Source organism: Pelobates fuscus, chromosome 3 (genome assembly GCF_036172605.1).
Source record: "Pelobates fuscus isolate aPelFus1 chromosome 3, aPelFus1.pri, whole genome shotgun sequence".
Taxonomy (NCBI): Eukaryota; Metazoa; Chordata; class Amphibia; order Anura; family Pelobatidae; genus Pelobates; species Pelobates fuscus.
In genome coordinates this window covers 282,624,809-282,649,890 of record NC_086319.1, presented here as the reverse complement: position 1 = coordinate 282,649,890, position 25,082 = coordinate 282,624,809, and the positions used below count along the sequence as shown (strand labels likewise).

The following is a 25,082-nucleotide window of genomic DNA, read 5'->3' as shown; positions in this document are numbered from 1 at the left end:
CTCTCAGTCATAGTTGCATATCATGCTAGCATATTGTTGTTATAATGTACTTTAATCTTTCATCAAAGGCTGAAGGATAAATATATCTCCCTGCATATCAAATGGCCAAGGAGAGGTATGTTTGTCATTAGGTTATGGGAGTTTTAATGAACATTTAGGACATTTTATCATCTTTTGTTAGAGGATTTGTGTAAGTTTATTAGCCATTTGAAATTTGGTCAGGATAGTTCATTTTTAAAAAGCAAATTTATAAAAACACATTTGTTACACACTTTACTCATAACTACTAAAGTTTTACCTACGTCGAGCATAGGTAAGCGCACAACATACATTCTGAGGTCCTGGATTTATCACCCATTTTAATACATTTTTAAAAAAAAAAAAATCATTCCCCTAATAACTTGGCTCTGAATATCCTCCAGTGCCTACTACATCAACCAGGAATTGATTGAGATGTCACAGCCAATCAAGTTTCTTCTAAAACTTTTAAAGAAAGCCCTGCTGAGCATGCTTATTTGCATGAGATCACCAGCGCGCATGCCAACTAACTTCTCATTAAACTAAACGAGAAAAGCTTCTGCATATGCAGATTTTTAAAAATACAGCAAAATATTTTTTGCCAGGTATTTGCGCTATGGTGCAAGACGATCTTGTATTTATTCCTCTGACATCATGCAGATAAAATCAGGATTATATTTTCACACAATGCTTTGTCAGGTCCAATGTTCAACTTTTTGGTGCCTGTAGCATTTCTCAAATAAATAACTAAATGTAGCTCTTACACTCATTCAAAGATATTAAATGCAAAGTTATAATATAAGACTCTATATGAAATTTACGTTTTGGGAGCTAGTAGAAGGTGAATTTATCTTTGTTCTTTACATAATATAAGGAATAATAATTTTATATATGTATCAAGTACAATATTGTAACTTTCCTCCGGCCAGCTCTTTACTAAACCATCATGGTATATAGTGTCTGCTGTATTCGTATAAATATAAAAGAAAAATTACATATAAAGTAAATCCATGAATCAGAAATTATACAAGTCATTTTGAAAAGGGAATACAAATAATATTAATAAATGCGTCTTGTACCAAAAAAAGTGGTTGTTTTTCTTAACTTGTTTTCAATGAGTCTAGTTTTACTCTAGGCAAATGTAATAAAATAAAATAGAAAATAAAAAAATTAAAAAAAAGCCATTGAACTGCCAGGGATTTGTTTTTCTTAAGCAGACCTAAGGGGAGGTAGTGTATTTACTCACTGGAGGTTTAAATCCCTTTTGAAATTCACTTTTATGACTTAAAATTTAAATCACTACGTAATACTTTAAACCCTCATTAAGATTATCCAACCGTATGTAACGTTAACTAAAATAAATACTACCAGAAAAGCAAAAAGACTTTTTCGTGCAACCTAATTATAGAGATAAACAGGTAAATAATCAGCCTATGTGAAAATAAATGGTGACAAGACAGAAAGGGCTGAAATTAAGGGATTTGAGAATAAAGAATTACTGATGTGTAGTTTTCTCTTTACAGATTACACAACTTTGAAATGGACTGCATCTTCACCCAGTATTATTGGTAAAATCACTAGCAATGAATTACAGTGAGGGGCCATAAAGATTACACAAATATAAATTACTGTTAGTTATTGGACTCTTAAATAATGACAACTAAAGCCAAGTGTGCACAAGAAAATAAAACGGAAAGAGTATCTTGTACAAGACTAGAGAAGTAAAAGTAGTTTGTACAAGTGAAGTAGGAAAAAAAATAATTCTAGCATAAGATGTTTGACTGGAACAAACACATGTAAACATGGACACAGCATTAAAAGGTCTTCAATATCCACTAATCCTATAAAATATTACAGTTTGCCACATTGTCTAGGTTCCAACGTGCCGGCAATAATTTTTAAAACAAGAGACCTGAACATAATACTCTATACTCGATGCAAAGGCAATTAAAATGTAGGACAAATCCAAAGTTAAATAAAAAAAAAAAAAAAAAAATATTAAATCTGCCCACTACCCTTTCCAGAGTTACGAATGCAGTATGCAATTAATACACATATAAACTATCAATAGTTAATCTCTGCACATTGTTTGGGCCTAGTTTGGTACACTTGATAGCCTGCTGGATAAAGGATCGGATAGGCATAAAAGAGAAATATAGGAATACATGAACAAGAAACGTAAGGTGGTGAAAGGAAAAAAAACAATGCACAAATCATTTTTTTTTTAAAGTCTTTTTCAACCTTCTCTGACAGCAGAAGAGGTGGTCAATGCATCTCCTCTAGTATCGTCAAAGAACAACCTCAATCTGCCAGTTGGCGTGTCCTCTGTTGTGCACAATGTGGAGTTATGCTTCTTCTTCTACATTTCCCAGAACTCCCTTTTCCATTAAATGTGACTTTAGTGTGTTGAAGATGTGTATTTGTTGGTCAGGACGCAGAGTTAAGAACTGTTGGATTAATCTGCTTGGGTTGGGACCCCTGAGAAAGAAAAACATTAAAAAAAAATTATAGCACACATCAACACAGTCAGGTTCTTCAAATCATTTAACCTTCTAATATTAGTTTGTAACTTGTGGCTGAACAGAGCTACAGACTGAAGGTTTTAACACGTGTTAGGAAATATGCTGACCAGATGTATGGCTAGGAACACTGCAATACAAAATCTGCTATAGACATAAAAATACCCCACAGTAAAAATTTTAAGTTTCCAAGGGTCAATAAACAGCCAGCTCAGCCTTAAAACAAAAACTGTAGATGCTGTAACTGCTTCATCTCATTGAAGTACTTATAGTATCGGAGTCTCCTGGCACTGTCCTATTAAGTGTTAAACCACTGTTAATGCTAAATGAGAGTCCACAGCAATCCATGCCCCCTGATTAGCATGACTAAGTAAGTATGCAATCTCCACCTTAGCAATACTTCCAGTGGGGGCTGGACTAAGCAGCCAGGGACCATTATTAAGTGTTAAACCATTCTAAAAGTTTCTTACTGAATTTAGGGACAGTTCTAATGTATTGTAGACACTATAACCAATTCAATGAGATGAAATGGTTATAGTGTCTATTGTGTCCCTTTACATTTAAAACACAATGAACAATGTAAAAAAAAGAAAACTCCACTAAAACTAACAACAAAAAAAATAAATATGTTTTAAATATCTAACAATGTGCCTTTCAAGTAAGAATGACAATTTAAAGGAGCACTCCAAGCACCGAAACACAACAACTCATGCGTGGTTATGATACCAGGATACCAGAAGGGCCAGCACACTCCCAGAGAAATTGACAAACTAATTAAGAAATCCCCCCCAAAAAAATATCCTAATAAAATAAATACATTAAACATTTTGTTATATAATGTAAATAATCTACCTAAAGGATGTATCCAGTTGTGCCTAGTCATCTTTTACTATAGTTTCTCAGATAGTAGCGTGGCACTTCAGAAGTCTGGTTCTCTTTTGATGTTTGCCTCAACTTTTGCTTTAAAATCGTTCAAGAAGCATGTAGTATCACCGTCAGGGCCAACCGGCAGCGCCCCTGTCTGGTGGCATACACACTTCTTAAAACTCAGTTTCAGAAGCCGGATACCACTGGGGGACCTGGAGATTTGGCACTGGAGAAAGCCTCTTGGGTTAGACCATTTCGGTTAACCCGAAAGGCTGCTTTTAAGGTTTAACTCCGTAAGGTAAGAGGGGCCTCCTATCACCATAACAGCTTAATATAGATGAAGTTGTTATGGTCATTGGAGTGTACCTTTAAGGTAATGACCACTGATATTGGAGTATTTTGAAGATAGTGATAAGTTAACATATTACTTGTATATAGCAGAATTACCATTTTTTAGCTACAGTTTTATGCAACATGGCATGTACACATTTTAATGTATTTTATACATTATTTTAGTCACTCTTCAAGGAGAACAACAACAAAACATTTGTAAGACAAATACTGAGATGCTGAAACCTGAATGAGAATATAAATGTTTTAAGTTCAAAGCCAAAGCATGTGCTACTCCTTGCTTACCTGATAAAGCTTGCAATATAAACATTCACAAATGTGGCCATCAAATACTGGCAGTCAAATCGGTCCATTATGCCACCGTGCCCTGGGATGGTGTTGGCAAAATCCTAGAATAACAAATATCCCACAGTGTGATTGCCAGAAAGACAACAAATGTGCTCATGGGTGTTACAATTTAGTTTTTGTATGATGGTTTTTCACTCAACATATCATTTTCAAATCACCTTTTTAAAAGAACTGTAGGTAAGCAACAGTAAAATTTCAAAGTTAATATGGTTGACAGGGTCTGTGGATACTTTGTGGAATGTGTAAAAATAAAAACACAACAACTGAAGTGCTCAACTAACAAAACTGGTTTTGATATGTTGGGTAAAGGCCGATAATATGTGAGGAGCCGATATGTTGCTGCTCTTATCCAATAAAACTGCCTGAAAATCAGATTTGTGCCCATTTTTTTCTTTGTTTTATATATATATATATATATATATATATATATATATATATATTCAATATATGTATATATATATTTTTTTATTTTTTATTATCACATTTGAAGTTTGGTCACCTCTAGACTAGAGCCTCGATCACCATTTTAAAATGTGTGCTTTCCCTATATTTCTTTTGTATTTAAAAAAATTGTAAGCATATTTTACAATACAAAAATAAATGTTTTTTAGCAGGCATAAATATTCTGCAACATCATCCCAAATTGCCCTGAATTATACAGGTGTATTTAAACATTGGGTGTGAAAGGTTATGTAACAAGTAGATAAATAATCTGAATGATTGTGAATAAGTTCATATGCAACACATGCATTGTTTTAGTTCCATCTTCAGCAATAATTACTTTGATCTTGAAAGCTCTTTTAAAACCACTGGCAAAGAATCCTCCAAATGGTCCAATGAGGGAGGCAAATGTGGACAGGGCGATGCTGTGGATTTGGAAGGGATACATCCAGATTGTCTTCTGTAACAGAAAATAGACACCATGAGATCCTGTGCAATTCAGCATCAAACACAGGGATTTAATCTGACTTAAAAGGGGTTGTAAATAAAAATAAATTCCAGGGTAAGGTTTTTAAAAGTGGAGCAATGACCATGGACAGCAGTAAAATGTTCTGACGGTTGCACTATTTTTAAATGTTCTTAATATATAACCCATACATCAGCTGTCAATCTAAAATTATGCTTAGTGAAGAAGAACAAAAGCCAGCTCATGCTTTTATCTGCAGGCTCATTGTATAGGATTTTGAGTTCGCTGATGCACACATTCATTCTAATATATGTCCTTTGCCTTCTTGCAAATATTCTGGCAAATTAAACTCCTGGGGGAAATCTTCAGACAGCTCAGTTCTCCTTGTAACTAAAAGGCCAGATGCACTTTAACACATGTAGAAAAATTAAAGGATGCAAGAGTTCAATCCTTTTTTATATATTTATAAACTATAAAGTTACTCCAACCAAAACTATCAGTGTCTTATAAAACCAATACACTGGTCTGCCTCCCCACACTCCTTCCTCTCCCCACCCCCCCCCCCCCCCCACCCAAACAAAATACCTTTAGTTCAGCACCAAAGTGAAGAAAAAGAGGAATAGATGAATACTGAGAAGCAATGAGATAAGAACAGGGAAGGAGAAAGAGAAGAGCAAGCGGGAAAGTAATACAGAGAAAGAGATAGTAAAATTGAGGGTGGTAGGGAAAATGCAAGAGAGAGTGAAATCGAGGGGGTGGAGAATTGTGTGAAAGTAAGTAATGGGGATAAAAGAGAGATTGAAGGGTGAATTAGGGGATGGGGAGGGTGAATTAGGAGATGCTTTGGCTAATTGCATTGCATTTGTAGTTATTATTTATATAGCGCCATCAGATTCCGTAGCGCTGTACAAAGGGTGGACTAACAGACATGTAATTGTAACCAGACAACTTGACGTACAGGAACAGAGAGGTGGAGGGCCCTGCCCAATTAGCTTACATTCTAGATTATCAGAGGTTATTTTACAAACGGAGGGGAGGATTACTGAAGCTATTAAAAGTGCAGTAATAGAGCTGACTCATTACATACGTAACATTGATAGCAATGCAATTTAAAGAGCTTTTGGTGTAACCTCCCATTTAATTAGTTCACTAGGTGTCATAGTAGATAAACGGTAGACAATGGATACTATTTAAATATGACAATGGTTTAAAGCAGACCTACCAATTACTAGTTTTCAGTAGAATTGCACTCTTTATTTAGAAATAGGTATCAAATCATTTTTTTCTAGTAATTCAGTTGTGTGTACAAAACAATGGACAATTTTGGTCTGCCAAAATTTTTGCCTCAGCGTTTGCCATTTGGCTTTAATGAACTAAGAATCACTGTGTGTGAAATAACCCTATTAATGTGCATGCAATCGAAGATCTGAGTGTGTAAAAACATTCCAGCTGTCATCAGCCCCGGAAACCTAATTTTTTATCTTATCCTTGTGCAGTGGCTATTGTGGCAACAACTAGTAAATGCGGATGCCAGAGGTAGCGCACTTATATACTTTTTTGTTAACCATTATCTATGCAACATTTTATTTCTACTCTTTATTATATTGGCGGTCATGTCACACGAGTAGCTCTTTTGCTACATATAATTACAAAATCACACAGGGTTCAGATCTGCTTTAAGTTTAATGCATAAATGTAACCAGTGCAAGGTCCCTTTTTCAGTTCTCACCCATCCGATGACAGACTGCAGTAGAGCAGGAATGTGATATTCTTGCAGCTGGAAAAGCTCAGAAGGTTGACAGTCCACTGTAAACCGATTGGTGTCATTGTTAAACTCCACAGGACACACAAAGTAACTGTACCCCGCCATGACATAGGATAACTAGAAGAAAAAAAAAAAACTGAAGAATTAAGAGGTGAAAGATACCACATCAGAAATAATTCAAGAAAATATATCTATATAATGGTGGAGAGAGCTGATTAAAAAGTGACTACATATAAAACAAGGATAAAATGTGACAGGTGCTGGATAAAAAAATAAAATAACACAACGCAACAGATTATATCCGAATAACTGCATCATTCTGACCAGCAAGTAAAAGAAATCATTCAGCAATTAAATATTTTTTAAAACAACAATTGTACAGATATCGATACACCTAGGGGAGATGGAATTATGAATTTCATCCACCTGCAGCAGTTTACAGATGTTTACTTGAAAACTAAAGTAAAGATGCAGCCAGGTGTTTATCTTTACATTACATGTTTATATACACAAGAGAAACGTGGGAGAGAGAGCAGGTCTAGTAAGAAGTTCTAGATAATAAAAGCAGCACAGAGAAGACATGGGACAACATGAGGAGAAAAGAAGAAAGGCAGAAATCATGGGCAGAATGAGTAGAGATGACAAAAAAAAGCTTTAAACAGAAAAGCAGATATAGGGGAGACAGAATGCTTTGAGTTTTGGGTTATAATGTCCTGGAAGTGATGAAGCACCAATGGAGAAACTGGCAGAGTACGGAAGTAAATGGATGAGTGAGTTAAATGGGTCTAATATAGGCGTTTATGAGAATTTGAGATAGGTGCTAGAGAAGAAAGCTTATTAGGGGAGTGCTGCCGTAATCCATATCTGACATTACTAATAAGTGAATTAGCATTGTAGTGGTTTCTGCTGTTAGGAAAGGGCAGATTTTGGAGACAATCTTTTTTTTTTTTTTTTTTTTTTTTTAAGGCAAGGTGATCTGTGGCTTTTATTTATTATCCATTATATTATACGCTGTGCAGATATATTATATTACACAGATATAGACAAACTAGTGAACATGTCCCACAAGTGTAAAACAGGAGTTGCTTTTTTATATAAAAAGATGCAAAACATCAAAAGATGCATAAATGCAAAAAGTATATATATATTATTTTTTTTTTCAATTTGTGTTTTTTATTACAGTTTGAATACTCATAATATATCTTTACCGTAATATTAAAGTAATAACAAGATTATAACAATTTCTCAGAGTACAACTTTGCCGTAGTGTGAAAGTGTTAACAAGACTTTATCAATGTTCAACATCTGGATAGAATAATAGTAATCGTCTGCTGGGGCTGTAGAATAGGCAGAGGTGCAGTAAAGTTAAGGTGGTGACCCTTGCACTGCAGTTGGACATCTGTGCGGGATCTGAAGGTATGCGTGCTGCAACTATGTATCGAAGCTTATGAGTGTCTCTTTGACATTGTCGGTATATACATGCTCTTCTTCGGACCATGATTGCTTTTGGGCATACGCTGCGACGCAGTGTCTTCTTCCCTGGGTTCCCTTCTGTCAGTCTCTGAGAAGTGCAACTGGCGGAGGAACTCCTTTTGGTCGTCCATGGAGGTCAGGGTAAGCATCTGGTTTCCCCGTGGTACCGCCAGGGATCCATCAGCTCCCCACCGGTATCTGACTCCTGCGTCCCGTAGTTGTTTGGCAACTGGTGCCAGCTGTCTCCGTTCCGCAAGTGCTGCGAATGGGAGGTCCCCGTATATGGCCACCGTGCTACCCTCCATTTGCACAGTGCCCAGGTCTCTGGAGCGGGACATGATAGCGGAGCGAGTCGCCATGTCCTTCGTGACCGCTATAATGTTTCTGGGTGCGTCTCCTGGAGCTGTTGCAGCTTTACAGATTTTAAACGCTGAAAGTATTGTGTTGGGGTCAGTGCCTCCTTTAAAGCCCATTGTAGACAGTAGGCGGTGGATGTAGGGCACTAAGGCCTCTCCCTCCACGTTTTCAGGTATTCCTCGGAGGCGTATATTCCGCCTTCTATGTCGAGCTTCCATAGTGGTGATAGTCCGGGTAAGTTGCTGGACTTGTGAGGAGAGATTCTGCATTGAGTCTTGGGAGTGCTGTATCTGGTGCTCCCTTGCACTTTCCCGTGTTTCCATTTCTGTGAGCCTTTGTTGGAGGTCCCCCACCTCCTTCTGTGTGCTTAGTATGTCAGCTCTCCACACCTCTCTCATTTCTGTTAAGAGGTCTCTTATGTCCTTTTTTGTTATAGGGGATGACTCTGCCTCTGATTCTGAGTCAGGACACTGGGTTTCAGTCTCTGCTGGAGGCGAGGTAAGACTGTCCCTGTCATCCTGGGATTCTCCTGAGTCCTCCTCCTCACTGCTAATTGCGGGCGCCATCTTGGCGGCAGCCTGTGGAGTAGGTCTCACAAACGAGAGCCGAATATTGGACATTTTGGGTGTCTCTGGGTGGCGACCTTTCTTGTTTTTGCGCCCCATTGGTGTCTCTGTACGGGAGGCGTATGTGTGGCCGTATATGGGAGCCGTTTGTCGGGTAATTGTCGTGCGCTGGTACGGAGCTCCACATACACGCGTCTTGTTCGCTCGGCAGTCGGCCACGCCCCCCCTTTGGAGACAATCTTAATGTGAGAGATTGAATGCAAGTGGTTGAAGAACAGGTTGGGTCAAATTTAAAACTAAGGCAGGGAAAATGGCAAGACTGTGGAAGTACTGAATATAAAGCAGATTTAAAACATGGTTTAAGTAAAATGTGGATTACTAAGAGCTCTGCTTCTTTAGATGTTAACAACATTAGGTAGCTGGATGCCTTCGAGAACAGAATCTAAAGTAGAAGATCATGAATAGTTAGCAAGGAGACAATACCATTTGGTTGTTGAAAGGCCTTTATTTAGTTTGGTTAGTGCTCTTTCAAAATAAATATAAAAGTCAAACTGCATAAGGTCAGATAGGGATTTAAAGTGAGATAGTTTTCAGCTTGTCCTTTCACTGGACAAATGCCTAACTAGGTATAAGAAGCATAACGTCAGAATGCAAAGCTGCTTTAGAGATAATGAAATCAGTTTGTCAAATTTCTAGTTTGACCTTTTGCTCTTGGATTTTTATTTGCATATACAGGCCTCAAAGAAGGAATATTTGAAAAACAAATCTGGCATATTACACATTGCCATCTGATTGTGTTTATGCAGTCAAATAAGCAAGCATTTAGACTTACCAGCAATCCGAAGACAACAGTAGAAAAAAAACCTCCAATAAATCCTTCCCAGGTCTTCTTTGGAGACAACTAATAGGAAGTACATGAAAGGAAGCAGCATAAATGTTGGTAGTGATACAGCCAGACAACAAGTAGGGTTATGTTATTGGCTTTAAAAAAAACTGATAGATATTGTTGCCATAGTGGCATTATGTTTGGGTGGTGGTGCGGTGGGGGAGGGGTTTGGGATACAATTCAATAACTGGATGTTACCCACTCTCTTATTCACCAACCACTTACCCAGATGGTAAAACATCCCCAACTCCTGATACAGCAAGTATTGCAATACTAAACCTTACAAGAATGTAAACTGTCAACCACATTACACTAACCTTGATGAGAGGAGTACGGCCAAAGAAAAACCCGAACATGTATGCCATGATGTCATTGCAGATTACGCAAGAAATGGGGACTATGAACCTTAATGAAAAAAATGAGTACACATAATTAGTTTAAACATGATAAAACGACATAAATTTATGTATAAAATAAGTCTTGCGTTAATGGAGTATAATACTAAAGGAGAAAGGGAATTATATGTGATAAATACCCCAACACAAGAAAACAGTGTCGGGTGGGTTTATTTCCTATCTTTGAAGGAAAATCTCATCCAAGGACAGTTTATCTTGTGGGATAGCTTAAGGGTACAATGAGGTCTGCTAAACTGTCTAAAATATGGCATCTGTTTGCATGGAGCATGTTTCAGGTTACATTTAACTTCCATTATAATAAACGTTACTGTGTTTGGTAAGCTTGTTTTTATTGTTGAAATGTAATAACCCAAATCACTGCTGGGCTCTTCTTGCGTTGCAAGACTTAAATAACATGTATTAGTGACTCTGATACTAACTACCGTATATACTCGAGTATAAGCCGACCCGAATATAAGCCGAGGCCCCTAATTTTACCCCCCAAAATTGGGAAAACTTATTGACTCGAGTATAAGACTAGGGTGGGAAATGCAGCAGCTACTGTTAAATTTCTAAATAAAATTAGATCCAACTATTTTTTTATTAATTGAATATTTATTTACAGTGTGTGTATAAAATGAATGCAGTGTGTGTGTATGAGAATGCAGTGTGTGTGTATGAGTGCAGTGTGTGTGTATGAATGCAGTGTGTGTGTATAAATGCAGTGTGTGTGTGATGCAGAGCCTTGGTGGGGGGTGGGCATTTTTATAATTATTTAATTATTTTAATATTAATTGTTTTTTTTGTTTTATTAATATTTTTTTATTATTATTATTTTGTATTTTATTATAATTTTTTTAAATATTATTTTATTATTATTTATATATTTATTTATTTTTCGTCTCCCCTCCCTGCTTGATACATGGCAGGGAGGGGGGCTCTCACTCCCTGGTGGTCCAGTGGCATTGGCAGTTCAGTGGAGGGGGCTGGCAGAGAGCTGTAACTTACCTCTCCTGCAGCTCCTGTCAGCTCCCTTCTCCTCCGCGCCGGTCCGGTCAGCTCCCCTGTCAGCTCCCAGTGTAAATCTCGCGAGAGCCGCGGGGTCATAGCGCGGCTCTCGCGAGACTTACACTGGGACTTGACAGGGGAGCTGACCGGACCGGCGCGGAAGAGAAGGGAGCTGACAGGAGATGCAGGAGAGGTAAGTTACAGCTCTCTGCCAGCCCCCAGTCTGTATTATGGCAATGTAAGTTGCCATAATACAGACACTGACTCGAGTATAAGTCGAGTTGGGGTTTTTCAGCACAAAAAATGTGCCGAAAAACTCGACTTATACTCGAGTATATACGGTAAATAAACAATAAAAACAGATACCCAATAATCATATATCTGAAAGCTGTATACAGTATATTTTTTCCACGCTATTTTTCTATTAGCATATATAATATGGCAAGAGGAAAAATTATTTCATTTATATGTTGACGTAGTGAGTTTCTGACGTGGTTTGTATGGGCTTCTTTATACTTGTGCAAGCAGTGTTAGGGTTTTTTTTTTGTTTGTTTTTTCAATTACACAAATACTGTAACCAGTTCTACTGCATGTGTGCAACAACTGTATTGGTTCCTGTACAAACGCTATGTAAGAGATCATGTTTCATGCTATCTCAGAAATGTCTTACCAAATCATGCCTTCAAACAAGTTGTGTATGACAAGATGTGACTGCGTGACAACAATCAGCAGAGTGACATGTGTCCATCCGAACTAGGAAAAAAGAATATTATTGAAAAAAATGTTTATCTATAACTATAATGTTTATAGTAAATGCACACCCACAGGAAAACATATGTATATGTTAAGTAAATACATTCGACAGCTCAGTAGAGAATAGTATATCATTACAATGTACATTTCTGTTCATAAAGCAACAGACTGCAAACATTCATTTCAAATTTTAATTTGCAATGGCCCAGAACATCCCTTCTTATTTATCAACAGTGCATAAAATACATCATCAGTTGTGTTCAAAATAAATAAAAATAAACTCTGTCTCAAAGGGACATTCAGTGCATTATTTTCAAATAACAAAAACACAAAAAAATTTCCCTGATTTTATTTTTCCGTGAGGCGCTAATAGATACAATTTTCCAGCTTAGACATCTGTTGCAAATAAACATTTTCAAGTTTGTATTAATTTCTGATTTTTGACATAAATAGAATATAAATTCTACTTTAGTCTGAATGCTACATTTTGTGTAAAATGAATAAATGTCATAAACTAATTAAAAAAAAAAAAAGATAAAATGCAACTGCATGCTGGAAAATATGTAACACAAGCAATAGAGGGAAAGTTGTTTTTAGACTGTATATACATATTTCTACTTGGTGCTAAACAGTTGACCAAGTAATGGCAGATGAACGGTCTTAAAAGCAAGTGTTAAACAACTTATTTCCACCTGGCCTAAACATTTTGCTAGCTCTGAAGATGGAGATATCACAAGACTAAGCCATTTATACCCTCAAAATAGTATAATAGCCTATGCTGACTTACTTAATTCCTCTTCACTAACACGTTTTAACTTCTTTCGCAATATGCAACTCCATAGCTTGTCCTCAACTCCAGTGATTTGTCAGGCAGGCACTGCCCCATCTACAGAATTTGAACACGCTTGCTTGGCAACCCGACACAGAAAGACGAGATTTCAAACCTATATACAACATTTACTGCACACTCGACCCAAATAACCTTGCTGTACACTGCAGCTTGGGAAGCAGATATGGGCCCCCCAGAGGAGCCCAGCGACTGGTCAGATATATGGTAAGCAATATACACCCTCACTATGTGTGTCACACACAAAGAGCAAGCATAAAATATGCTATTCAGATGCTATGTGATCCACTCCCCCCAAATACATGATTCACCCAATCATTCCACAAGGTATGGTAATGTGGCTGTATGGAGACATAAGGATGCAACTGGAATTTGATATTTCATAGGATTGGAATATTCTTATTACAGCAAGCATAGGAATCACAAGCCCATTTACCAAACTCTCCCTATCACCTCTTCTTTTTCATTCTCTCTAGTGTATACCTAGATGCGCAGTCTCTTCCCGTTATCTGTCCAATCCTTCTTTACTTATTTCTTTCTCAATCATTTATTCCTTATATGGCTTTCTGTACATAGTTCTCCCTCCCCTGTAACCATACACCTCCTTTGATCTGTTAATAAATAATCTATCGGATGTTGAATAGGCCCTAGTTAAAAATTGCACTAGACCCAGTAATGTAATAATCAACCACTTGGCCTCTCACCAAATTAGAATCTTTGACCAACATCAGAAGTCAGATAGTTATTTCATTCCCTTTTACTTAATATTTCACTTACCTTATTTACTTTGTTCTAATACACTGGTGTTAATATTAACAATTGTTCTCTAATGATATTGTACTGCAATGTCGTGTGTTGAATGCCCAAAAAGGGCCATTTGGTAACACCAACATGATTTGAGCTAAACTGTTTAAGCTCAGAACCTTTTTCTGCATTTTGCTTTTACAATTTAAAGGAACACTATAGGCACCTAGATCACTTCAGCTGATTGAAGCCGTCTGGCTGCAGTGTCCCTATTGCACTTAGTGCTGCAATGCTAAACATTGCAGTTACAGAGAAACAAGATGTTTACATTGCAGGACTAAGTCTGCCTCCAGTGGCTGTCTCCCAGACAGCCACTGGATGCGCTTCCTGGATCCAAATGTATCTTTTGGTCCGGTAACTGATGCTGGACATCCTTACGCTCTGCATTGATTCAATGCTTTCCTATGGGGAGGTATAATGTGCCGCATTAGCGCACGCTTGTCGCTGGACCTCAGAGAAGGCAAAGCCAAGACCCAGCACCAAGGGACATCGGGGCTGGGTCAGGCAAGTAAATAAAGGGTATTTAACCCATTATTCACCCAGGCGGGAAGGGAGAGGTGGTGCGAGTGAGGGTGGAGATAGAGGGAGCTATAGTGCCAGGATGACAGCTTTGTATTTCTGGCACTTATAGCATCCCTTTAAATAAAGGGATACATTTTTTTATTTTTATTTTTTTTAAAAAGCAAGTTAACACAAGACATATGACTACTATGTTGATCATTTAATCATTATTTGCAAGTTGTGTGAGAGTGTATGTATTGTTACCAAGTAGTCTGTTAAACTGTAAAATGGATAGCTGATAGTTATTTGTACAGTGGTATGTAAAAAAGATAATATTTATACATTTACCATGTAGAATTGCAGGCGATAGTGCTTCTTCACTAGGCTTAAAACAAACATGCAGAAGCCTAAAAAAAAAAAAAAAAAGAATTATGAAGACAGTTCAATAAATGATTACATTACCAAGGTTCTAATGCAGATACACACATTTTTGTAAACATACAATGTAGGATAGAGACTTCTCACAGTCTAGTGAAAAGTGAACTCGGTTATGCAACCACTCATAGAATACGTAAAAAGCAAGGAAATAATGTTAGTAATAATAAATTATATAAAAGTAGAAACTGTCCAAATGCCTGCCCCCCCCCCCCCTCTACCCCCCCAGCTATGGCTGAAAATTGATATTAACTAGTGGGGGGGTTGGAGTGGAGGGGTAGGACAAAGAAATAAAGCCCCCACACATTTTTTATTGTATTGATATTCTGGGGGTTTGTCATTTTAGGATTGTTGAATATCATGCAATATAGGGAGATTATTTCCATTAGAGACAAATTAAAAGGTACTGCTAAAGTTTCAGAACCTAGCAAAAATGAAATAGTTGTTTTTTTTGCTAGCACACAGTCATCACTAACCCCCTCAAATCCACCACTAAAAAGGTCTTGACTATTAAGAAAAAACTCATAATTATGTGGGAGGACTATAGTGCAGAAGGTAACTAAAAACTAAACAAACAGGTCATCACAAAAATCTGCTAAGTAACATAATCGGTGGCAGCAGACACACATTCTCATCAGTATTGATGCAGACCCAGAACCATATTCTGATCAGCATAGAAACAAACCTAGAACCACATCCTGAACAGTATAAAAACAAGCACAGAACCATATCCTGATTAGTGTGGGAACAGGCACAGAACCATATCCTGATCAGTGTGGGAACAGGCACAGAACCATATCCTGATTAGTGTGGGAACAGGCACAGAACCATATCCTGATCGGTGTGGGAACAGGCACATAACCATATCCTGATCAGTGTGGGAACAGGCACATAACCATATCCTGATCAGTGTGGGAATAGGCACAGAACCATATCCTGATCAGTGTGGGAACAGGCACAGAACCATATCCTGATCGGTGTGGGAACAGGCACAGAACCATATCCTGATCAGTGTGGGAACAGGCACAGAACCATATCCTGATCGGTGTGGGAACAGGCACAGAACCATATCCTGATCGGTGTGGGAACAGGCACAGAACCATATCCTGATCAGTGTGGGAACAGGCACAGAACCATATCCTGATCGGTGTGGGAACAGGCACAGAACCATATCCTGATCGGTGTGGGAACAGGCACAGAACCATATCCTGATCAGTGTGGGAACAGGCACAGAACCATATCCTGATCGGTGTGGGAACAGGCACAGAACCATATCCTGATCAGTGTGGGAACAGGTACAGAACCATATCCTGATCAGTGTGGGAACAGGCACAGAACCATATCCTGATCGGTGTGGGAACAGGCACAGAACCATATCCTGATCGGTGTGGGAACAGGCACAGAACCATATCCTGATCAGTGTGGGAACAGGCACAGAACCATTTTCTGATCACCATGGGAACAGACCCAGAACCGTATACTCATCCGCATATAAATAGACACAGAACAATATCCTCATCAGCACATCATCAAACATAGGAAGTTATGTATAAATAATGTCATATTTACTGTGCACCTTTATACATTGAGGATTTTTTTTGGTATTCTCGCCTTTTTCTGGAGTGAGAAAAAATAATCCATCTTTCTGCCATTTATTATTTATTTTTCAGAATGCTCCCTTTTTCCCCAGATCATATTGACTGGTAATGCCTTACCTTTCCAGTAAGTGACCTTGGGTAAGAAATCCAACAATATATATACACCTACCTAAAATTCTCATAGATTGTAAGCTCATTTGAGCAGTGAATTCTTCACAGTGGAATGTCCCAATTTCCATAATTGCAAAGTGCTTTTTTTTTTAAATTCCTTAATGAAAATGGAAGACCTGTTTCAGAAAATTTGCCACTCAATATACTCACAACTCAAAATGAGAGTAGTTTTTTTTTTGTCTTCACGTGATCAGGGCACTGTCTACCACTGGAGGAGGTAACATTTACACCATATTGCTCTGAGGCATTGTGTTCTGTTTCAGAGCTAAATTTTGACTATAGATGGTATTATGATTGTAGATTTCATGGTAGCTTCTTTTTTTTTTTTTTTCTTTAAAGTATTACAGTTAGAAAACAGGGCATCTTTTCTTTGACAGACCCACAATGAAAAAGAGGTGAGTAATAATCAGTCGTGAAGGGCTCAAATAGGAAAGAAGCGGCACAGATGATGAGAAATATTGGTGCAGACATTATACATGACCAAATTCTGGCTTATAAACCAGTGCCACTTTTTTATACATAACCTCCATAGAATCTAGCAATATCTTTGGTATTGAGCCACAAGTATTCTAAACTATTTGTGTTTACATTTTTATACTGATTTTTTTTAATTAGAAACAGATTCACATTTAGAAAATCAAGGAAGGGAATATTTAATTGTATGACTGGATTCAAGCCAAACTTCCAAAATTATAAATGCCGTTCACACTGTACAACAGTTTGCAACATCTGTATAGGTACATATGACTGGAACCTGTAATATATTTGATTACTTGTATTGCAGTTTAAACACGCACAGCATGAGCTGGGGAAGTAGAGGATTGTAGCAATCTTGTTAAGGTGCCATCTGTTCTTTTTATAGTTTGGAAACGTTTACTATTTGAGTGAGAGAAAACCAAACACGTAGGCACCTGTACCGTTTAACTTCCTGACAGGAAGTGAATGTCTGAAACTTTCTATAACATGTCACAAAGCAGAAATGTGATAGGCTTACATTAATATGTGCTGAATGCAGCAAGCCTTATAAGTAAATATGCTCTTTTAAAAGCACTGCCCTTTTTACAGATATATTCTCCGGATATAATCTACAGAACCCGAAATGACACAATTTCCGCCAAATTCATAGCAACAAATCGTTTTTTTCTCCCTCTCAAAAATGTGTACATGAGTTACAAAGTACATGTAAATAACTGCAGGACAATGACTGTGGTATATGACTGCACAGTGGTGACATAGCAAATGAATTAATCAGGAACGATCACTTATGTTTGCATCCCCGAAATCCTGCTACACAAATAGCAGAACAGATAATGATTCCAATCATATATCGATTTAAAGTTTGCTCTTAGACAGTATATTGGATGTTATGACTCAGGCTACTATATTGGGACATGTGATCGTTCATTCTAGCAGAATGTTTAGCAACTAAGATACGAAATCATCCCATTATGTTCCATTATTCAACCTATTCTCTAGGCGGGCGTTCGATCAATTTGCACTATTCTGTAATTATGGTTGGAGCAATTACCTGAAAGTGTTGTTTGGAAAGAAATGATGAAACCTGCATAATTGCACGGCATGCAATATTTAAAATGGAATTGTTGTCAATGATATCACCCTGAACATGAAATGCAAACTGCCTCCAGTGTACTCTTTATTTTAGTACATGCTGCCATGGGGTAAAGGAAAAGGGAACTGCCAATTCCAGAAAGTAGTTCTCAGAACAAAGACATATTCAAGCCTTATACATAATAATGAAACACAATCAAGGAAAAATACAGAAGGGAAACATTAACAGAATTTACCGATTAGATAGAAAGCAAAGGAGATGAAGCGATGGTATTTGCTTAGAATTCTCAAGGGTTCCTCTCGCTGGACCAGTGTGAAAAAGTAATCCGTGACAGTCTCTCCATAGAAAAAGTAATTCACGCACAGCAGAAAGTACCTGTAGAATACAAATGGCAATGAAGTAATACAATTTACTGCAACAACTTGTTCACTTTAGTAGCACTGAAAGGCTGAATACAGTCTATTGAAAGCGATATATATATATATATATATATATAACTGCATTTGTAGGAATATTCAAAGCACCAAAACAACATCTGGCTTAATGAAACAGTTTTGGTGTATACATCATGGTCCAGCAGTCTCACAGCTCAAATATCTCTCATGTAGGCATTAGATCACTTTTGTTTCTGTTTATGCAGCCCTAGCCACACCTCCTTTGACTGTAACTGACACCGCCTGCATAAAAAAATGGTTACATTTTCAATCAGATCTTACAACACAGTGTGTTTAATTTACTTTAGAAGATCTCATCTTCTGCTCTGTTATTTAAACTTCAATCACGCCCAGGAGGATGCTGCAAGCTCTAAAAGGAAAATAACGGAGCAAGACATAAGAGATTATTAACCATACTGTGCAATAAGAAAGCCTCAGAACGTTGGCTCTTATTAAGGATGTGTGAAGGGAGGATAAGTGAATCACAGCTAGGGAAGGTGTGGCTAGTGCTGTGTAAACAAAGCGATTTACCTTGAAATGACAGAGAATTGAGCAGAGAGCCTGCAGGGGCATGATCTATACACTAAAACTACTCCAAGAAGGTAGAGTGTTGGTGCTTAGAGTTTTTATATTTTATTGTTCTGGAAAACTAAATTTACTCTATTTCTACAAGCTACAGGGGGAAACCTTTTATATCAGCACCTTTGAGCTTTTCCTGAGATTATGTAGCTTACAACAAATGCATAGTGTAAAACAATATGGCTCCCCTCATCCTACAATTAAATAATAATATTTCATATATTTCACCTAACCTGTCATACATATAACAATAAACTCAATACTTACCAACTGAGCGTGCGAAACCAGGGCAGATCATAGGAATGGTAGACATTGTAACCGATCATGATAATTTCCTGAAAACACTTGATTTGCACACACATCACCTGCAGAAGAGAAGGTATAAATGTGCTGTTAATAACCATCACCTAGTCCAGTTAGCAAACTCCACAAATATAGTACTCATCCAACTCTCATTTCAAAACGTACAATCATCATAAGCACAATTGGTCCCAAGTAGATGATGAAAAAGAAAAAGGAGATCATAGCCAGTGTAAGGATGCCTCTGATCCACCAATTCTTCCACCTGAAACCAAAAACAACAAGACGTAAAATAATTAAACCTGGATGAAGCTGGGAGTAGATTAATCTTAAGAGAAAAGCAGGCTAAACAAATTAAATTTCAAAAAGGTAAAGTTTGAGAAATAACCAAGTGTTCCAAATAAAAATAAAATTTGTTAGCTATCCTTAGATTCACCAAAATAAATTAACAAACTAAGTGAAAATGCAAATGGCCATACTGACCTTACCCCTGTTTCTAAAAAGGTTGCTGTAAATTTGATAAGTATCACTGGAGGATTTTTATATGCTTTTAAATATAGCCTAAAGAAAATGAGTTATATTCGGTTTCACCTTTAAAGTCTGATCAATAGAAGACTGGACCAATTTGGGGTTTCTCCTCATCCTGAGGATATACATTCCCCAAACTTGCTTAGTAACGCAGACCACTAGCAGAAAAGAAAGTAATGCAGTTTTTATTATTTTTTTCTCCTCACAAATGTAAATAATTTGTTTGTTTTTATTTTTTTCTAACAAATATACTCACAACTCAAAATGAGAAAGGGTTGGGTTTTTTTTTGTCTTCACATGTTCAGGGAATTGCTTGCCACTGGAGATTGTAATATACACCTTACTGTGCTGAAGCATTGGGTTCTATGTCATTGCAACATTTTGTCTGTATATGGTATTATGATTGAAGATTTCATAGTTGCTTTCTTTTCCATTTTCTTTAAAGTCTTAGAGTTAGATGAAACTATTATAATATAGGCCTATACGTAATATTGTTGGAAAAGCTTTTCAAATGATTTTATATTTTTTGAAAAACTTTAAACATTATTTAATATTATGAAAATAATTAACATTTTGTAATGTAATAAATATTAATATCTATTATTTTATATTTCATATTTTGATATAAAAAAAGTTTAGCCAAAATTCTAAGTCATTTGGAAAGCTTGTCAAACAATATTAAATCAAGACCATAGTCTTGCGGCGGAACGTAGAAAGACTATTCAGAATGCCATCTAGCTATTAGTGGCAATTCAGGAGTGAACAGGGGAAGCAGCTGCAAAAAAGCTCATCAAATTTACAGATTAAAAACAGCAAAAATGGACTTTGCTTTTCGGGAATTACTCTTTGCTTCAACTCCCAGAATAAGTATTTCTTCAGATGAAAATGCATTAGGAAAGAAAGGGCAGGAGATTTCTTGCGAGTGGTTAGTGATATTATAATTTTATTAAAGACACGGAGGCTCCTATTATGCATAACTCTTTCTTTATTTCCTCAGCAGCAAAGATAGAGGAATATGAATATTGTAAAAAATGAAGAAAAAACAGTATAGATACACAGGCAACCAATCACATAACAGAGGAAGTGAGTATATAAGGCCTGTGTTTCCCACAATCCCCCTCTTTCTTTGCTGCTTCCTCAGATCAGCTAAGTATTTTACCTTGCTCTACATGTTCTCAGCAATTATTGATTTTATTGAATTTTATTGCTGTTTGCACTTTGCTCGTTTGTTTGTGTATTTAACATTTTCTCTCCTGGTGTGCCTAGTGGGTTTCCCATCCCTCTATTACTAATTTTCTCCGCGGAGGGGATTTTCCGCCTTACTTCCCCTGCGGTTGTTTTTTCCCTGCTGGGTGCTCGCTCGCTATCTTTCCACGGGCGGCTGCTTGCCGCGGTCTGTTTGTTCCGACCGCGGCTGCATGTCTCTCGCCCTCTCTGCACACGTGCCGCGGGGATAGGGTGCACGCGCCCCTTCCCCCAGTAGGTCCGGACCGCGAGAGCTATCCGCCGGCCTCCTCGTGCGGCGGCCATTTTGGAGGCGGAGCTCACTCGCGGCCGACACCACTGCTTTCTGCGGCTCGAGGTCTGCCTGCTGTCCGCCTCTGCCGTTCCCTGGGTCCCCTGGCACACCTAACAGCATCTTTCTCTGTTCTCGTTGGGTTACTCAACCCTGTTTGCTCTACATACCTTTTCAACGTCACCTGTGAGTAATTGTTACCATTATGGAAGACAAGGATGAAGGGCAAGTAGGCCCTACTGGCACCTTTTCTCAGGATGCTCCAGAGGGTAATATAGCTTCCCAAGAATTCCATGCCCTCTTGGACGCCACTATGGCTTCATCCTTGCAAAAGGCCTTTGCCTCTGCCATGGGAGCGGTGTCCACATCGTTTTCCCAATCTCTGCAGAGTATGCTTTTGCCCTCGTTGGCGGCTCCCTCCCCCCTGGGTGATGGGACCCCCCCGCCTGCCCCCGCCATGCCTGGGGCCCGTAAGGCAAGGGCTAAGGCTAAACACGTCAGCTCCCACTCCCCGATGCAGGCTATGCCTGCCATGATGGACCCGCTTGACGCGGTCACAGACAGCGCGCTTACCACGCGCAAAAGAGCCCCTGGCCGGGCTAAAAAGGCTAGATTATGGAAACGGGCTAGAGCCCTCAATGATATGTCGGATTCCGACAGGAGTGTGGAGAATGAGTCTGACGCTATGGAGTATGACTCCTATGATGAGGATGGCTCGGAAGAGGATTTGCCCCCTACGGGCGTAACCCCCTCGGGTTCCTCTACCGTTACTAAGGGCCTCGTTCAGGACCCCGCTGGGGATAGTAAAACGCTATTTGACCCTCAGGGTAACCCCCTGTTCGACCCCGACGACCTCCGCCATCCCCGGTCGGCTGAATGGGTTCCCCCAGAACACATAGCCCAGTATGTGGCCAGACGCATGCGTACCCCCCTGTCTAAGGAAGGTCGCAATAAGCTGCGGGCGGAATGCCCCAGGCCTTCCCTCCCGGGCTCGGCCTGCAAGACTCCCGATATTGACCCCCAAATTGCCCAGTTCCTGAATAAATCAGGCTGGAAATCCAAAAAGGGCCTAGACTACTCCCTAAAGGGCTGTCAGGACAAGATATTGGATACCCTGGGCCCACTTACAAAGCTCTACGAACTGCTGGACGCCACTAGAACTGGCGATTCGGTTTTAGACATGGATGTAGCCATCGGTTGGGTACAAAGGGCTATATGCCTGGTGGGGAACGCTAGTACCGCCATGTCCTCTGAGAGGCGCAAGGCAATTCTCCTCAAAATTGACCCGAAATTGGCTGCCATGACGGTAGCGGAGCCGGGCCCTTCCGAAGAAGGGGCCCTGTTCGGTAATTCTTTCGTTAAGGACCTGGGGTCCTACGTTAAAACCTTTACGGCCATAGACAAGGCTCAGGCGAACATGAAGCGCATGTTCGCGCCCAAGGTTTTTGGAGGGGCCGGGCGTAGCAGGAACCGTCCACCCGGCCGTGGTTACCGAGGCTCATTCCGTACCTCCAGAGGTTCCTTTTTCCCGTCCCGGGGATTTCAGGACTCGAAAACGCCTCCTTTCTTCCCGGCCAGAGGGAGATCTTGGGGCTCCAGATACCCCCGCGGTGCCGCTTCGGGCAGACGCCCTTATGGTGAGTACCCTTTCTTCCCCTATCGCTCACGGGCGGGTAGCGGGGAGGCTGGCTCTGTTCCACCAAGAGTGGACACGTATTACTTCGGACGCTTGGGTCCTACAATGTGTGACAGGTTATCACCTGGATTTTGTCTCTCTACCTGTCCAATCTTATGTCCCCAGGGAACTGTCTCTTCCCCCAGATCAGGACAGGATGATCTCCGCGGAGGTCGAGGAGATGTTGTCCAAAGGCGCCATAGAAGAATTGCCGTTCGCCGCCCCAGGCTTTACGAGCAATCTCTTCCTGGTACCGAAAAAAGGGGGCGGAGTTCGTCCAGTGATAAACCTCCGCCCTCTCAACGCGTTCCTCCGCTACCAACATTTTCAGATGGAAGGTATCCACTGCCTCAGGGACCTCCTTCGACAGTCAGACTGGCTGGCCAAGTTGGACCTGAAGGACGCATATTTCACGGTCCCGATAGCGGTGGACTTCAGAGACTACTTACACTTCACCTGGCACGGAAGGCGGTGGCGCTTTACCTGCCTACCGTTTGGCCTCTCCTCGGCTCCTTGGTGTTTCACCAAGATCATGAAGCCTGTAATGGAGTTCCTCCGCACCCGTGGAGTGCGGTTGATCATTTACCTGGACGACATTCTAATCATGTCCCAGTCCAGAGACCATCTCCTGGTACATCTGAGGTGGACGATCGATCTGCTTCAGAACCTGGGTTTCATGGTCAACTGGGACAAATCAGTCCTGGAACCCGCTCAATCGATGGAATTTTTGGGTTTCAAGGTGGACTCCGTCCGCCAGTTTCTATACCTACCGGACTCGAAAGTGAAGGCAATTCGGAAGGAGTTGCGACGGGCTCTTCGTGTATCAGACCTGTCCATCAGGCATTTGGCACGGATTATTGGCCTCCTTGCGGCCTCCATACAAGCAATATTCCCGGGCCCGCTACATTATCGTGCCCTCCAGAGGCTCAAAGGTTCACACCTCCGGTCGGGTCATTCCTACGAATCTCGGGTACGGCTGGACGAGGAGTCCAGGGACGAGCTGGCGTGGTGGCTAGCACACATGGAGGCATGGAACGGAAGGGCCATCTTCGGTTCTGTCCCGGACGTGGTGATCGAATCGGATGCCAGCTTACACGGCTGGGGTGCTCGCTGTGGCAGCGTTTCCACCGGAGGCAGATGGTCCGAGATAGAGAGATCCCTGCACATCAATTGCCTGGAACTCTTGGCAGGGGCATTCGCGATTCGCAGTCTTACCCCAAGACGAGCGAACTGCTGCGTTCTCCTCAAGATGGACAACGTTTCGGCAGTACGCTATATAAACCATCTCGGGGGCACCAAATCCAGGATGTTAGCCCTGTTGGCAAAGGATTTTTGGCATTTTTGCCTTTCCAACAATGTCTCAGTGACAGCGGAACACATTCCGGGTCTAGACAATTCGGACGCGGATTGGAACTCCAGACATTTGAGAGACTCGGGAGACTGGCACTTGCACGTTTCGGTATTCCAAAGCTTAGACAAGCTGTGGGGACGGTTCAGGATGGACTTGTTCGCGTCCCGTCTGAACACTCAACTGCCGGAGTTTTACAGCTGGAGGCCGGACCCGGCGGCTGTGGCGACAGACGCATTTCTCCAAGACTGGCCATCGGGATGCCTGTATGCGTTTCCACCGTTCAACATGATTGCCCGAACGATATCGAAGTTGGCTCGCCACGATTGTTGCCTGGCACTGGTCACTCCTCTGTGGAGGTCACGGCCTTGGTTCCCACGCCTGTTGGAGTTGTCGATAGACTACCCCCGCTTGATTCCGAGCTTCCCGGATCTACTTCTGGACCCGGACGGGAACTCGCACGGTCTGGTGCTCCTGCAGCAACTACCTCTGGTAGCGTGGCTCCTTTCAGGGGAACCTGGACTGTCCCGGACGTTCCGAGGTCAACTCTCCTGCTCCTCGAT

At 40.1% G+C, this 25,082-nt stretch overlaps 1 protein-coding gene across 1 annotated transcript in view; it reads right to left on the bottom strand.

The window, feature by feature from the left end:
* Window positions 1-2,012: 2,012 nt before the first annotated feature.
* Window positions 2,013-25,082, bottom strand: part of CDS2 (CDP-diacylglycerol synthase 2) — a 47,903-nt gene continuing 24,833 nt past the window's right edge. Inside the window, exons 3-13 of the mRNA XM_063448640.1 lie at window positions 19,621-19,717; window positions 19,420-19,517; window positions 18,375-18,514; window positions 14,714-14,772; window positions 12,131-12,213; window positions 10,375-10,462; window positions 10,004-10,072; window positions 6,740-6,892; window positions 4,885-5,004; window positions 4,041-4,144; window positions 2,013-2,496 (exon numbers count right to left, since the gene is read on the bottom strand). Of these exons, the coding sequence (XP_063304710.1) occupies window positions 2,364-2,496; window positions 4,041-4,144; window positions 4,885-5,004; window positions 6,740-6,892; window positions 10,004-10,072; window positions 10,375-10,462; window positions 12,131-12,213; window positions 14,714-14,772; window positions 18,375-18,514; window positions 19,420-19,517; window positions 19,621-19,717 (1,144 nt within the window). The 3' untranslated portion in view covers window positions 2,013-2,363. The remainder of the gene's footprint in view (window positions 2,497-4,040; window positions 4,145-4,884; window positions 5,005-6,739; window positions 6,893-10,003; window positions 10,073-10,374; window positions 10,463-12,130; window positions 12,214-14,713; window positions 14,773-18,374; window positions 18,515-19,419; window positions 19,518-19,620; window positions 19,718-25,082) is intronic.